This window comes from Strigops habroptila, chromosome 16 (genome assembly GCF_004027225.2).
Source record: "Strigops habroptila isolate Jane chromosome 16, bStrHab1.2.pri, whole genome shotgun sequence".
Taxonomy (NCBI): domain Eukaryota; kingdom Metazoa; phylum Chordata; class Aves; order Psittaciformes; family Psittacidae; genus Strigops; species Strigops habroptila.
The window spans coordinates 3,639,124-3,653,205 of record NC_044292.2 but is presented as its reverse complement, the minus strand read 5'-3'; the positions used below and the strand labels follow the sequence as shown (position 1 = coordinate 3,653,205).

Below are 14,082 nucleotides of genomic sequence, written 5' to 3'. Positions count from 1 at the left end.
GAATTGCCCTGCAAGTCTGTACTCCAGAAACTCCCAGCACAGCTTCCGAAATGGCAAAGCAGCAGGAAGTCTCACATGCAGCAGTTCAAATACATCAGACTACCCAACTGAAAAAATAACCTTGCATTATTTGCAGCAGCCTATTGAGCAAGACAAGTTTTGATCCAGATAGTCTTGATCATGGAAGAGGAGGATAACCAGCTGACACAGAGGTTGCTTCTGTGTTCTTCGCTCCTAAAAACAGACATGGAAAATCTGAAATGTGAATCTGTATTTTTATTTATTGTTGGAAAAGGGGAGAGGGAATAATATCTCAAGCACCCCCTCACTAGAAAAGAGCAGTTCCCAAACCTGGGATCTTGCCACCCACTCTGAGCTTTCCCAACCCAAGCTGGGTGCTGCAGGATCCCTGTCCAACTGCATCTCAGCAGTCCCCTCCAGGTGTCAGCCTTGCACTTCACATGAGATTTCCTTTCCTCAGCCACATCTGGAGTGAAGTGCTGCGGGTTCAGTGGAGAATCGTGACAAGAGAGCATCAGAGATCCTAAAATATTAAATGCATCCCCTAATTTCATTTCAGTAACATTATGGAATATCACAGCACCACCAGACCCCCCTCAAAACTGTAAACCCGATGCCACTGTGTAAGGGAGGGTGTCTAAATGGGCTTTCTACAGCATCTGCCAAGAGAACTGTGAACATTTGCCAGCCCAGAAGCAGTTCAGGAGCCAGGACTCTCACTTAAGTTTTCCTTTTTTAGGAAGTAATTGACATGACTGTCCTTTCCTTGGCCTTAATTCCTAACTGCTTCCCAAGATACTAAAAGCTTCTGCTCCCCTCTGCACTTGTGCACATAAATCAGAACTACACTGAGATTTTTTCTCAATTGGATCTCCTCATGGTCGAGCCACTGGAAGCTAGAACGAAGGCAAGCACATGCAGGCCCAGCACATCATCTAACCCTGCTCTGATTTCAGGCTCAAGATTGTTGGCAGTGCTGTGGAAAAGACAACAAATAGCAGTGGGCATTGTCAGGCACACCCGTAGCTGTGGGACTGGACAGATTGCCTGGATGTCAGAAGTAGAATTCCCCTTAGGATGTTGCTGTAGTTTATGATTGATACTGTCCATAATTGCTACAGATCTTTAGGCAGGTCAAATTTGGGATGTATTCCTAAAACTACATGCAATGATGTGTGAAATCATGAAAACAGTGAAATCCTTTGACAGCAGGAAGGGAGCTTTGTCAAGACTAAAGAGATATGTTTGAGATCTATTTTGATTATTGAGATATGTGGTGTGGATGAGAGAAGTTTGCAAAAATGCAATGTTTGGTTCAGACTTAACTGTCTTTCAATGTCATGAGCAGAAATTAGAGTCTCAGCAGTAGGTTTGGAGATGACATCCGTGGATGAAAAACTGGGCCAAGTTCAGGTATTTCATTCTTATCCTGTAGGTCACTGAAGAGCTATTGGGCAGCAACAATTTTCAGTAACTACTGAGCTGGGAAGGCTTCAAATACAGGTTATTGGTGGGTGAAGATCTATATCCCATTAATTGTCACAAGACAAGCAGCAAACATGATAACAGATGCAGTTTTCCACAAGGTCTTTCAAAAAGTCTGAGTGTTTCAAGATTTTAATAGCAGGTAGGAGAAAGTCTGTCATAAAAGCCCAATTCTAGGTGTCAGGGGTCACCAGTTTTCCACTATGGACTTTCAGGACGACCTTGGGGAACCTGCCTTACCCCAGCACCTCAGTTCTCCAAACGGTTACCTACAACATTAACTGGCCACAGTTGGATTCATTGCGTTATAAATGGAAGGGCACTAAAAAGACATGAAAAAATTCAGAAAGAGAAAGATAGACTTCTATCACCTCTGGCAGTTTCAACTGCACAAAAAGTCCATTTGGTCACATCTGGTTGATCAGTAGCTCTCACCACTCTCATCAAGAACCACTTGCAGTTCTACGAGCATTAGTTCTCCCCTTTCCTCTGCCGTCAACTATTCCTCATGTAAAGGTCTTGCTCTCCTTTCAAAATTACCTGTATTAAGGCAAATTATGTGTTCTCTCCCTTTCCTTGTTGAAAGTCGTTTACATGAAGAATCACAGAACTGAGGTTATAGATACTGGGGGAGGGAATACTGAAATATAGCTAAGGCTGGAAATTTGGGTGGGCCTGGATTTATGGTGGACAGGCAAAGAACAAAGGTCTGATGTCAGAGTAAATCATTTCTATTGCAAATGATTTAAAATAATGAAAACCCATATGCATTAAATTTTGCCCTGTACATCCATTTGACATATTTTAAGTAGACAAAAGATAGATTTTACATAAATCTTCAGTAAATGTACTTCGAAAAAATATCACCAGGCAGTAAAACCTAAACCACTTTAAAAACAGCCTTTGTCTTATACTCGAGCTCCTGCTTCAGGGTGCAGCATTTCAAACCAGCAAGAACTACCCCAGACTGCCCATTCCTTGAGAGAAAAGGACAAAACAAAGAAGGAAAACTGGACAAAACAGCTTTTGAACAGATCCTGCCAACGTTGTCCTTCACTCTCTTCCAGGTCTTACAGGAATAGTTGCTGCATCTTACCCAAGCTACCTGTGGCTTTGCCTTTGAAGGAGCCCACTTCCAACCTCCCGTGTAAATACTGGTGTTTGTGTTCAATAGTTGGGATCTGTCACACACCACACCTGCAACTTTACAGACTCAAAGCTAGCCCGCTAGCACAGTTCCCAGGCTGGGGATTTTGTCCTTAGGTTTATGACCACCTGTGCTGATGGAAGTTCTTGCTCTTCTATGCTGGGAATTAATACATGATCTACCTCTGAATCATAGCTCCAATATGATGTAAGAGGCAACAAGTTCCTTTGGAAGATGCCTGGCACATCTTCACCAGGAACTCAGCTCTGGGAACTGACTAGATACCTCTGAGAATCACAGGCACAAATTCTTCCCAGGCTCTGCTGTGGATGGTCCAGAAAGGCAAGGGAGGTGACTTGCAGATGGTTTGATGTGACTCTGCCAAACAAAACAGAATGAAGTTAATTTTGCATTCTCTGTGTACAAGATGCAAACATCTGACAGTTCCCACAGGTACCAATCAAACGAGAAGGTGGAGATGTGAGATAGTACCCACCGTTGTGCTTTGAACCCTGGTTCACAGCTCAGAAGCCAAAGCCCCAGTTGCCAGCAGCAGCTATAGCGCTCAGAGGGGCCTTTTATCACCAGTGTGGGGTTTGCAATTACATTCAGTATGTCTCTGGTGGTAAAACAAGTAGCAGCAGCGACTCTTTGTAGTGTGTCAGTTAGGGAAATGCGGCCAAAGGTTCTGTTCTAAACTGCTACTAGGGCTGAAAGGACCCACATTGATGGGCACTGAGTCCTTCTGGGTTGTTACAAGAGTCAAGTGTGTAAGAACTCTGACTTTGTGTCTGCTGAGAAATTAAAGAACACGTCCCCCCTTCTGATCAGTCTGGGAAGTTATTAAGGACCTGAACCAAAAGGAACGTGGAAACTCTGCCCCTTTAAGAAACAGGACTAAACCATGTAAGGTGGATTAAAAATGAGGTAATTGAAATCATGGCTTTATAGGATCATGGGAAAATTGCCTGGAATATTTCAGGCACTATAATGAAGTCTTAGATGCTGTTTCAGTTAAGGGGATTAGGAGAAGTGTCACTGTGAGAACCGTGGACTAAGTGATCTTTCCAGGTACTTTACATGGGTGGAAGCTGCTTATTTTGTTTAAGGGAAGCTTTTCTCTAGTAGTTTCTAGGCTGCTGGGTAGTAGTAAATTTTTATGTTGATAACTTGCCTGTGTATGGAAAACTCTACCTATAGTAGTTGTCCTTGGGGAGGGGAAGAAGTGGTTATTGCAAATGTCCTCGTGGTTGTGGTGACAGCTCCTTCAAAGAAGAAGGGGGGAAAAGTAAGTATTGTAAAGCACTCCTTTTACTGTGTGTGAATGGATTTTCAATTGTAGCTAGGCAAAAAAAAGGCCCCCTGATCTTGTTCCTTCAAGGGAACACTGCCTCCTTTTCTGTGATATGGTATCTGTTTAATTAGAGACTCAAATGGCTTTGAATTACAAAGAGAAATGAATGAACTGAAAGGTGTCCTGCTCCTTCAGGCAACTGCATTCAAGGGGGGCTTTATTTGGTGCATGTGATAAGATTGTGCTCGGGTATGAAAGAGTAAGGTAATGCTGACAGAGAGGATGCAGACGACTCAAGGGTATAGTGCTAGGGATACAGTGATAATGTGCTGCTTTTTTTCCCCTTGCTAAATGTACTTAGAATGAGAACCAACACAGGAATCTGATGTTTCTCTATGCTCAGACTTTTCTGCAGAGAACACTTGTTTCATGTCCAGAGAAGGGAAACTGTGCTCATCCTCCTTACATGCAGAATGAAGCGGAAGCAGCTTGATGTTAGAAACAAAGAGTAAGGGTGAGAGGTATTTATTAACTATCTGCAAAATCAGGCCAATTTCTGGTGATTCTCGTACACCGACATGCCATCACTCATTAAATCCTGCTTTTTACTGCTCTCTGCTTAGAAATAGGCCCAAGCACTCCATGTGTTTCAGGACGCACACTTGTGTGGTGGTTTTGTTATCATGAGGTTATATTTAGAGCCCCATTGATGTTGTTTTTCATTCCGAGTGCTTCTGGGAGAGTGAACAGCTGATCATTACACCGAGTTTGCTTGTACCCATGAGCACACTTAACCTAGAGCAGCAAATAGTTATTGTACTGCGTTTTGTTTTGTGCCTGTGGGCACACTTAAGTCAATATATGTGATGGCTAGTACCAGGGTATTGCATTTGTCTGCACCCATGGGCACCCTGAATTGCCAGTGTGAGGGAACTGGTGAATTAACTAGCTGTATGCACACTGGTGTAGTTACTTCAAGAGCAATGCCACTGTTAATTGCTTAACTTAAACCTAATCATAATGGTAAGTAACAGAAGTGCTGCAAGAATCCAGGTTCTTACAGAAAATGGACAGTAGCATTTGTTTAATTTTAAGCCAAAACTGAGGAACAAGCTCTTGGGGCAGAAGTCTCTGTTGTGAATAATTACCCTTCTCTCCCTGTCTGTTTTACAGCCAGCAAGCTGCATCAAGCTCATTGCTCTCTCTCCAAGCTTTTACCTGCATGAAATCTTGCTCAGGGTTGCTGCTTACTCTGCTCATTAGTGAAATTACCACCAGATGCTTTGTTAGATAGAGGTCACTCTGGCTGAATGCCACCACAACCTCTTCAAATAGCATGATTGCTAAACTACAGCTTTGACTCAAAATGGTGCAGGAGGTAATGTTGACATGCTGCAATTACTGCTCAGTCCTCCCAGCGTGTTCAAACAACGCTGCCTACCTCAGTGCTGACTTGGCAGCCTCAGAACTGGATTTGGGATGTGGCTTGTGGATGACTAGAAAATGTAGGAATTTCAGGAGAACGCCTACATGGAGCATTAGCTTATCTCGAGAGCCTGTGTCTAGTCAGGTCTTCTCAGAACTCTGCTGAAGAATGGTAATTAAATGATAAGGCTGAATCTAAAGCTACATGGGCACAGCTGGGCTTGGTTTCAGTGGTGCTGGCAGCCAGTTCTTGCAACTGAAGAAATCTTAAGTGGGAGTCTTAAGTACTCAGCAAAAGATACTAATGCAAGGGGCTGGATTAGCCTTTCCTAGCAGTAGGGCTGTCTTCCCTTACCAGTAAGACTTATTTTTTCACTACCTTTTAGGCCATTGGTGCAAGGAAGGCCAAGCACTGGGAAAATGACCCACGAGTGGACTGGATGGGTATCGCAAAGGAATAGATGAGGAGAAAGGAGAGGGAAAAAGGTAGTAGAATTATTGTCCTTATTATAATGTGGTACAATGCACTGGTTAAGTCAGAGCTGAGCTGCCTAGGGAAAGCTCTGCAGTGCACTTTTCTCTCTGCTGATGACAACCCTCTGTGGCTTTCTATTCATATATATCTTGTAATGAAAACCGATTGTGTTGCAGATGTCTCTGGTGTGACAACTAATGTGACTGTGATTGATGGACCAGATAAGCTTACTAGTGAAGTATCAGGCTAAAATAACTTGTGGAATGGCAATTATCCACGTACAAAATGATTGATTAAAACTGTACAACAGTTACTCATTTATAGCTTTATAGTATTATCACTGCAACGTAAAAAAAGCTGGAGTGGTTATCTAGAGGGTTGTGAGACTGAAAGCAGATGATTAACTTCATAAAAGGAACCAGACCAGGTGGAAAATACCATGTTTCTGCCACACTGTTTTTTTCCTCCTTTGTGTGGTTCTTTTGAGCACAGATGTGTGTAAGCTTGGCACGGCAGCAGTCCTTCCTGTGGTGCACCTCCGGAAAATGGATGAGGATGGGCTCTTCTGCACTTCTTAAAGGGTGGCAGCAGGAACATGAGTGTCCCTCAGCCATGATGGCTTTGGAGTTCAAAAGTTTCTAATACTATATGAGACATAAGCATTAAGTCTTTCCCTTAAGCAAGGGGAGATTGGGTCTAGAAAGGATTAAGCCATGTTATAGCAAACACTTACTAGGTATTAAAGGACAGGGCTAGAACTACTAGCTTTAACTTCTAGCAATCCTACAAAGTTGTTTTATAGCAGGTCAGAGAGCAGGGCAGTGAATGGGGGGAGGCAACACCCCTCAAACATCTGGAAGAATAAAGAAGATACCAGTTGAGTGAACCAGTTGTTGAGGAAGGGGGGAGTGTGTTAGACTAAGGCACTAAATACGATACACAGACCTGAGCTGCCATGAAACTGTCTGCATTAGTCAGGCTGGTTAACCTTGCTCTTCCCAAGATCCTCAGGGAATGCCTGCAGGAGATCTGCAGATGGAGGCATGTCGGATCAACCCTTCCTACCAAGCACAGAATGATGCAAGTCAAGTGGTGACGTGCCTCAGCTCATTCACATCTGTTGGCAAGAGGCTTTGCCTCCTGCACTGACAGAGATAACCCTGAACGCGGGCACTTCCAGGCTGGTGCTCAGACACTGCCATTGCTGTTACCTGCATCTCTAACGTTATCTTACTCTGGGAAAAAGGGATCTTGAAGCGCACACGGCATCTCCTCCTGCCCAGCTGCAAGAGCTCTCGGTGCACCTGACTGCTCATGATGAACTTCTCCCTAATGATGGGAGAACAAACCCCTCGAGGGGCTGGATGCGTGAGGAGGAGTGTGGGGGGTTGTTTTTAGCCTTAAGTCTTTTTCGTCTACAACTTAGTGCACTCTCGTCTCTGTGGCCGGGGGAGGGACGGCCGCCCTTTGGCACGGCTGCGTTTGCACCGGCAACTCCCCGCAGGTACCTATGGGCCGTTTCCCGGGGAGCTGCGCGGGGCCGAGAGGCGCGGGTGATGCCGCACAAAGCCCTGCGACCCCTCTCCCGTTACGGCAGGACGTGAACGGCCTCTGGGGGCCGCTGGTACGGCCCTAGGGTCCAACGAGCGACCGCGTTTACCTTCAGCGACGGCCGCTACGGGGAACGCGGGTCCTTCCCTCGCCCGCGGGGCTGGGGCTCTGCCGTTACCGCCGGGAGCAGCCGCGGGGCGAGAACATCCCCCCCCGTCCCGTCCCCTCCCCACGTGTGTGCGGGGGAATCCCGCCCCGCCCCGGGAGCTCCCGCAGCGCCGCCACCGCCCCTTCGCTTCCCGGCAGCCCCCGCGCCGGCGCGGGCAGGGCGGCACCACGAGCCCCACCGCTGGGGGGGAGCAGGGCAAGGAGCGGTCCCTTCGCCGGCTGCCGCCGCTCCCCCCGTCCCGGGGGTGCAGCCCGCGGCTCGGGCCGGCCGCGGCCGGGCTGTCTCCGGAGCGTGGCCGGGGCCCGCGGCGCTCCCCGCGGCCGGGCGCGCTCGGCTGCAGCCCCTGTCCGCCACTCGCAGTGGTTCGCGCCGCGGCCCAGCCCGGCCTCTGAGGGGGGTGGCGGCGGCCATTTTGTGCGGCGGCAGCGGAGGGCAGCGGGCGGAGCGGCGGTGGCGAGGGTCTCCCGGACACGCCGCTCCCTTCCTGGCCGGTGAGCGGGGCGCGGCGGGCGCGCCTGGGGCCGGGTGCGCCGGCGGTGCTGGGTGCGGGCGGCCGGGCCGCGCCCGGAGGTCACAGGCTTGGGCGGGCCCCGTCGGGCCGAGGGTCGCTGTTCACCTCAGCCTGTCACCGGCCCCGCTGGGACGTTCTCGGTGCCCCGCGGAGCTGTTGGTGTCGGTCCCTCCGCAGGCTCCGGGACTGGCCGAAGCGTTGGTCCGTGCGTGTGTCGGTGCGGCGGGGCCCGGGGCTTTAACATCAGTGAACAGCGCGCTTCGGTGCTCCTCGTTGTGCAATAAACACAGACGAGGCTCTGCCTTCGGGCTAGAGATGAAAACCCAACCGAGGGACGCGGGGCGATCGCTTACGCCGCTTTTCCCCCCTCTCCTGTACTTCAGTAGCTCCCAGACACGATGTCGGAGTATATCCGGGTGACGGAGGATGAGAACGATGAGCCCATCGAGATCCCCTCGGAGGACGACGGCACCGTGCTGCTGTCCACAGTGACCGCCCAGTTCCCCGGGGCGTGCGGGCTGCGCTACAGGAACCCGGTGTCGCAGTGCATGAGGGGGGTCCGGCTGGTGGAGGGCATCCTGCACGCGCCCGAGGCCGGCTGGGGAAACCTGGTCTATGTTGTGAATTACCCCAAAGGTTTGTCTGTGTCTCTTTGGCTTTTTTGTGCTCTCTTAAAGTGCAGAGGTCCGTGTGAGTCGCTGCTGGTGGGTGAACATGACAGTGCTGGTACTGCTGAACACGCTGGTTTATGGAAATGAGCGGTTTTAGTCATGTATTTGTCTTGCAAAGTAGGTTTGCCCCCACTGAGCTTTCAGTAAGAGTTTTAGGTCTCTAGCCATACAAGCACTTTAATGACAGCCTTGAATTATCCTTGGAAGGTTCACAGCCTAATACAGACCTTCAAAGACTGTGGAGTAACAGGATCTCTGTGTACTCAACAGATGCTTCTCCTCAAGCCATAGTTTAGTTAGAGGTACCATTTAAAAATGCTCAGGCGAAGAGGCTGGCAAATGTCTTACTCATCTCCTGATCTTGTACCATGTGGTTGATAATCAGCAGAAGCCATTTCCAGAGCCGAGGGTGATGTCTGATGTACTTCTTTATATTCAGATAATAAAAGAAAAATGGATGAAACAGATGCATCATCAGCTGTGAAGGTGAAACGAGCGGTGCAGAAGACTTCAGATTTAATAGTCTTGGGTCTTCCCTGGAAAACCACTGAACAAGACCTAAAGGAATATTTCAGTACATTTGGAGAAGTTCTGATGGTGCAGGTAATATCCTTTTGCAGCTCGAGTAAGGAGGGACATTAGGTAGAAATCACTCTTCTGATGAAGCCAGTAGAGACACACAGAGCCATATAAACTCAGGGAAGATCAGGAGCTGAGTGTCTCTTCCAGGGTTGCGTTTTGTTCCATGAGCTTTGTAGCTGCAGGCTCGTGTAGGTACAGATGGCCGGGAATATTTGGGAGTGGTAATTCTTACAGATCAGCTTAATGGGCATGGTGTTTTTAAGAGCTTTTTAATGTATATTACTGTTATTAACTGCTGTAGCTGAATACGTGTCTGTTTCTATATGCGTGTTTATATGTGTCTGTGTGCTAAGGAGTTGGAGATTGCTGTCATGGGAGTGTTCACAAGACTGACAAACTCTCAAACAGGACTTTACTAAATCCATTCAGTAACAGCACGCTTCATAGCAGCGGTTCTTCTGTCTTGTCGCTGCCTGCCAGCCGACTGTTAACCTGCAGCACACAGGTCCCATGTCAGCTCTACACGCGTGGTACTGCAGGCCTGGTGCTGCCCAGGACCTTGATGGCCGTAGCTGCTGAGGCTTGAGGGCTCTTTGGCAGCAGGAGTGGGAAGACAAACCTGTGTGATGTTTTATCCTCCCAGAAGGGAGATCTCGCCTACCTGATACACTTGCCTTGTTCTTTCTCTCTCATTACTTGCACACTGCACACTACACGTGTAGTTACACACTACACACGTTTGCCCCTTTGGGGTCGCACTGCTCATACAGCTGGTCTGGCTGTGCCACCACAATAGTACAAATTACTTGCATCCCATTTTTGGTTGTGCTTGGGCTCAAGGCAAGCTCCTAACTTTAATTTCCAGGTGTCTCAGGCCCCTGCTTTGACTGTGTAACATGACAGTAACTTTTGTAAGGAAAGGCAGGCATATGCAGTGAGAGAAATTACAAGTCTGCTTGTTTTTCCTTAGGTTAAGAAGGACATCAAAACTGGCCACTCAAAAGGGTTTGGGTTTGTTCGCTTTACGGATTATGAAACCCAGGTGAAAGTCATGTCTCAGCGGCACATGATAGATGGGAGATGGTGTGACTGTAAACTTCCCAATTCCAAGGTACCTTGGTTTTTATTGCTGGGTTTATTTTCCCCAAGCACTCGAAGTGCCCTTCTCCGGCAGCTGTGCTGGGTGAGCAGATGAACAGATTAATGATCCACTCCTGGATGTGGCTTTTGAGTCTGGGAACGGACAGGACAATAGGGAGCAAGGAGGAAAAAGGGGGACGGGTGGAGGAGCAGGAGGTGAAAATAGTTACGTGGGGGAATTGAGTACAGATGGGAATCTGAAAATAATGTGGTTTAATGTCCAGCAGTACCTGCTTAACGTGCTGCTGCATGAGTAAGTGGAGAGTAAAGCAGAGGGAATAACTAACCTAGGGAAGATCAGAACAAGTCTCTGAATTCAAAACTGAACTTGAAGCTTCTGTTTATTTCATGTGTACGTATGTGCAGTTACTACCCAAAAAAGCACCCTTCTGCCAGTGGCCTCGTCGCTGTTCTGGTGGATTGCTCCTGTCTTTGTTTTCTTGTCACTTTTCACTTGTGCCAAGGTGCAAGTGTACTCTCTGAACAGAACTATTTAAGTCCTTAACTTACAGTCCCAGCCTTTCTTCAGAGCAGGCTGGGTTAGAAGGGGCCTTTATCTGAGCATCACTCGCTTCTCAAGGGTAGTTGTGATCCTTTCCCCTCTTCTCTTCACTTGTCTCCAGCAAAGTCCTGACGAACCTTTGCGCAGCAGGAAAGTGTTTGTTGGGCGCTGCACTGAGGACATGACGGCAGATGAACTCCGACAGTTCTTTGCCCAGTATGGAGAAGTGGTAGATGTCTTCATTCCTAAACCCTTCCGAGCTTTTGCTTTTGTAACATTTGCAGATGATCAGGTATGGCTTAAAATATTTTAACTTCATACCTAGACAGCCTACGTTTCAGCAGCTTGATAAAGAGTTAGTTCTGGAATTACACATGGAACGTTTACTTGTCCACTGTCTTGAGAATGCCAGTGGTATTAGCTTGATTTGAGTCATTGAATTGTCTGAGGTTACACTCTTCAGATGCTGTTGTACAGATGGGTTTTTATACTGCAAGTTAGGGTAGCAGTGAATGTGAAGATAAAGCACTTCAAGTTGGATTAAGTCTATGCATATGCTTCCTTTGCAGGTTAAAAATCTGCTCAGAGCATGTGGGATTTTTTTGTCTTGTACTGACGTGTAAAAAAGAGAAGTCTAACATATATTTAATCAATCCCTTATTTCTTATAGGTTGCCCAATCTCTTTGTGGAGAGGACTTGATCATTAAAGGAATCAGCGTACATATATCCAATGCTGAACCTAAGCACAATAGCAATAGACAGTTAGAGAGAGGTGGAAGATTTGGTGGTAACCCGGGAGGCTTTGGGAATCAAGGGGGGTTTGGCAACAGCAGAGGAGGGGGGGGAGGACTGGGTAACAACCAGGGCAGTAACATGGGTGGGGGCATGAACTTTGGAGCCTTTAGCATCAATCCTGCCATGATGGCAGCAGCGCAGGCAGCCCTGCAGAGCAGCTGGGGCATGATGGGCATGCTGGCTAGTCAGCAGAACCAGTCGGGGCCCTCGGGGAACAACCAGCCTCAAGGCAACATGCAGCGGGAGCAGAACCAGGGCTTTAGCTCAGGAAACAACTCGTACGGCGGCTCCAACTCGGGGGCAGCCATAGGCTGGGGGTCAGCCTCCAACGCGGGCTCCAGCAGTGGGTTTAACGGAGGCTTTGGTTCAAGCATGGATTCCAAGTCGTCAGGCTGGGGCATGTAGACGCAGTGGGCTCTGAGACTGACTCTATGGTGGGAAATCAAATTTTTCTAACTCCTGGTAAGTATACTGTAAATTACCTATATACAAAGTTTTCCAGCTCCGGTTGCTCAGTGTGCAGGATATGCAGCAGTATTTTTGACATTTTTCTTTTTTAAAAAAAAAATTAAAGGAAAAAAAAAAAAAGAAAGGTAAAAGGAATTTTATAAGTTTTGTTACCTATCTTGTTGGAATACTGAATGTTTGGAAGTGGACGGCTGTTTGCCCGCTAGGTGAACTAACACTACAACCGATAGGACAGGTTTCTCCTGTAATACTTTATTATTCCTTGTTTCCTGGCTACCTGAATTCTTTGCATGTCCAAAATGGAAACCATTGGTCAGAAACAGCATCCTCTCCCCCTCTTGTTTTTAATTTGATCCCACCATAAGACTCTCCAGGTGCCCCAGCTGGAGAACACAGTGTCGTTTTTGTGTTGTGTTTCTTTTTAACGCTGTCTCCCCTCCATACTAAAGTACGATATGAAGGCTTCATTTAATCTCCGCAGTTCATCTCATTTCAAATGTGTATGGAAGAAGCACTTCATTGAAAGCAGTGCTGTAAATATTCTGCCTTAGGAATACTTCTGTCTACATGCTTTCTCATCCAAGAATACTTCATCACACCGCACATGCTGCGTCTTAGACGGTGGGTGTTCCATTTTTATCCGCTACTCTTTATTTCATGGAGTCGTATCAACGCTGTGAACGCAAGGCTGTGAGATGGAACCAGAAGGCTGTCTGAACTTTTGAAACCTTGTGTGGGATTGGTGGTGGTGCCGAGGCATGAGAGGGCTGGTATGTGCGAGGTACAGGAGAGAGCGCATGCAGAGACCTGGTGGTGCATTAGGGGGGTTTTATTTTCCTTGCGAGATGTCTCTCCATCCTGTGGCTTTGGTGAGAGAGTGTGCGGAGAGCAATGATAGCAAATAAAGTACGAGTGTTTATTGCATTCAAAGGACATCCACATGTGGAAGACTCTTAAGAGGGTTCTATACCTAGTTAATCAACTAGTTGAATGTGTTCTGTGAAATGAATATTTGTATTTTTTTTCCCTTATGTCAACTGCTGTGAATGCTGTATGGTGTGTGGTTTTTTTTCTGTTAATGATCTGTAAGTGTGGTAACGTGACTTGAAGATGATGGGGTTTGTGCTGAGAACATTGAGCTTGTGGTGTGCTTTGCAGTAGCTCTTGTAGCAGAGATCACTGGTGAGCTCAGTGTGCCTCTTCAGGGTGGAAGTCCCACTGTCTGTAAGATACCCATAAGAATGCCGTTTGCTGCAGTTTTGTGTTTGGATGCTTTTTATAAGATTTGTCACTGTAGGAAATTCTTAAATAAAACTGATTTAAGTAATATGTGTCTTTGTTTTGCAGCCCTGAATGCAAAGAATTCATAGCAGTTAATTAATTTTACCCTTTTGCGATGAAGTGCTGTAAAGCTTTGGTGCAGTAATGCAGTTTGTTTCAGATAAGCATGCTCTAAAAGCTGACAAGGCAAACGGAGCCACCGCTCATCACCTATCGGTACCCGACACCCACCTTTAATCCACTGCATTTTTGCACTGGTCAGTGATACCTATAGATCTAAAATCCAGTTCCCCCACGTTTGGGTGCCCGCACCTAGAATGGTAAGCAGTTCCCTCCACATTGCATCTGTACCAAGGGACGTTACTTGTTCTTTAGGAGATGAGTTCCTCAGCAGCAGCGGGTTGGGGGGAACAAAACAGTGTTGAGATGTTTTTCTGGCCACAGCATCTCCTTGGGGGATGCATGTTTTTAACTTGTTCGTAGACCAGTTGTCCACTCAGGGGTTCTGCAACACTTCCAGCCCAGAAGACAGCTATAAATTCATCTTTAAATCTAGTCACAGGA

The 14,082-nt window shown here is 47.2% G+C and overlaps 1 protein-coding gene and 1 long non-coding RNA gene across 4 annotated transcripts; one reads left to right on the top strand and one right to left on the bottom strand.

Annotated features, from left to right (window-relative positions):
• Positions 1–256: 256 nt before the first annotated feature.
• LOC115617355 lies at positions 257–7,714 on the bottom strand. 2 transcript variants are annotated; one of them, XR_003994577.1, is made up of 3 exons: positions 7,508–7,714; positions 2,939–3,031; positions 257–544 (listed from the first exon to the last, which is right to left on the bottom strand). It is a non-coding gene; the product is annotated as an uncharacterized LOC115617355 (long non-coding RNA). The 2 variants fall into 2 exon arrangements; XR_003994578.1 differs by having other exon boundaries at positions 257–2,046; positions 7,508–7,656.
• TARDBP (TAR DNA binding protein) lies at positions 7,700–13,564 on the top strand. Of its 2 annotated transcripts, none has more exons than XM_030507723.1 (6): positions 7,700–8,058; positions 8,462–8,714; positions 9,189–9,352; positions 10,302–10,442; positions 11,095–11,265; positions 11,644–13,564. In XM_030507723.1, exons 2-6 carry the CDS (start codon positions 8,477–8,479, stop codon positions 12,172–12,174), a joined length of 1,245 nt encoding a protein of 414 aa, XP_030363583.1. In that variant the 5' UTR covers positions 7,700–8,058; positions 8,462–8,476; the 3' UTR covers positions 12,175–13,564. The 2 variants fall into 2 exon arrangements, with proteins under 2 accessions (XP_030363583.1, XP_030363584.1); XM_030507724.1 differs by having other exon boundaries at positions 7,950–8,058; positions 8,465–8,714.
• The last annotated feature ends 518 nt before the right edge of the window (positions 13,565–14,082 follow it).

What these genes read in the sequence shown, in the direction of transcription:
- TARDBP (XM_030507723.1), top strand. Translation starts at nt 8,477, where the DNA reads ATGTCGGAGTATATCCGGGTGACGGAGGATGAGAACGATGAGCCCATC. An exon ending in TGTTGTGAATTACCCCAAAG is followed by an intron (nt 8,715 to 9,188) that starts GTTTGTCTGTGT and finishes CTTTATATTCAG; the next exon opens with ATAATAAAAGAAAAATGGAT. An exon ending in TAACATTTGCAGATGATCAG is followed by an intron (nt 11,266 to 11,643) that starts GTATGGCTTAAA and finishes TATTTCTTATAG; the next exon opens with GTTGCCCAATCTCTTTGTGG.